This window comes from Plectropomus leopardus, unplaced genomic scaffold (genome assembly GCF_008729295.1).
Source record: "Plectropomus leopardus isolate mb unplaced genomic scaffold, YSFRI_Pleo_2.0 unplaced_scaffold497, whole genome shotgun sequence".
Taxonomy (NCBI): domain Eukaryota; kingdom Metazoa; phylum Chordata; class Actinopteri; order Perciformes; family Serranidae; genus Plectropomus; species Plectropomus leopardus.
Genome location: NW_024654548.1, coordinates 1 through 1,164, shown reverse-complemented (window position 1 = coordinate 1,164; position 1,164 = coordinate 1). Strand labels below are relative to the sequence as shown.

General features: G+C 54.4%; 1 protein-coding gene across 1 annotated transcript; it reads right to left on the bottom strand.

Moving 5' to 3' along the window:
- Window positions 1-417: 417 nt before the first annotated feature.
- LOC121939517 (ribonuclease inhibitor-like) lies at window positions 418-1,149 on the bottom strand (the record flags this gene model as incomplete). The annotated part of the gene is made up of 2 exons (XM_042482534.1): window positions 418-813; window positions 1,052-1,149. Coding segments are annotated over 2 exons (291 nt in total), but the record flags the coding sequence as incomplete, so codon positions are not given.
- Between the last annotated feature and the right edge of the window lie 15 nt (window positions 1,150-1,164).

Below are 1,164 nucleotides of genomic sequence, written 5' to 3'. Positions count from 1 at the left end.
GTTGTGCACTATGGTTTGATTTGAGCTCTAAAACCTGCAGCGTGACGTTGTTGACGCATGACAAGCCGCCATGACAGCGGACAAACTGTCTGGATTCGCCACCGTCTTATTCTCCACTGCTGACACAAGTCAACGCTCCAGAAACGTGTCATCATATCCCTCCCTGTTCTGGCGCGTCCTGGCTGCTGTTCCCTGGCTGCTGTTCCCTTACTGCTGTTCCCTGGCTGCTGTTCCCTGACTGCTGTTCCCTGACTGCTGTTCCCTGGCTGCTGTTCCCTGACTGCTGTTCCCTGGCTGCTGTTCCCTGACTGCTGTTCCCTGACTGCTGTTCCCTGGCTGCTGTTCCCTGGCTGCTGTTCCCTGGCTGCTGTTCCCTGACTGCTGTTCCCTGGCTGCTGTTCCCTGACTGCTGTTCCCTGACTGCTGTTCCCTGGCTGCTGTTCCCTGACTGCTGTTCCCTGACTGCTGTTCCCTGACTGCTTGTGTCTGTGCTGACGCTCTGATGTGGGAACAAAGCGTTTGTTGATCAGCTGTGTCTGTTTGAGGTCAGCTTGGTGTGTCAGGGTCACATGAGCCAGGCTGACAGTGGACCTCCTCTAACAGACTGAGTGTCTGTGGCTTCAGCAGGCCTCTTCATACCTGAGAGTGGCCAGTCTCCACCGGGGATCCTCCAGTCCAGCAGACAGACGCTTCAGTCCTGAGTCTCCTGGATGGTTGTAGCTCAGGTCCAGCTCTCTCAGATGGGAGGGGTTGGAGCTCAGAGCTGAGGCCAGAGCAGCACAGCCTTCCTCTGAGACCAGACAGCCCGACAGACTGCAGACACACAAAACAACACACAGGTCACATGATCTGAGGGTGCTGACTGCAGTACTGCCATACTGTCGCCTGCTGTGGAGTTACAGGAACATTAGGACTGATTTTTGACGTCTCACAACCAAACACCCACTACTGTCCATCAAGCATCTGACAACATTACTGGCATCTCTTTGAGTCCTCTCTGGATCATCAGGATTTAAGAGGCCGTCAGTTAAACATGTGGATGAATCCTGACCTGAGAGTCTCCAGAGGACAGTGAGGACTCTTCAGTCCAGGAGACAGCTGCTTCAGTCCTGAATTGTGCAGGTCGTTGTTACTCAGGTCCAGGTCTCTCAGACTAGAGGACTG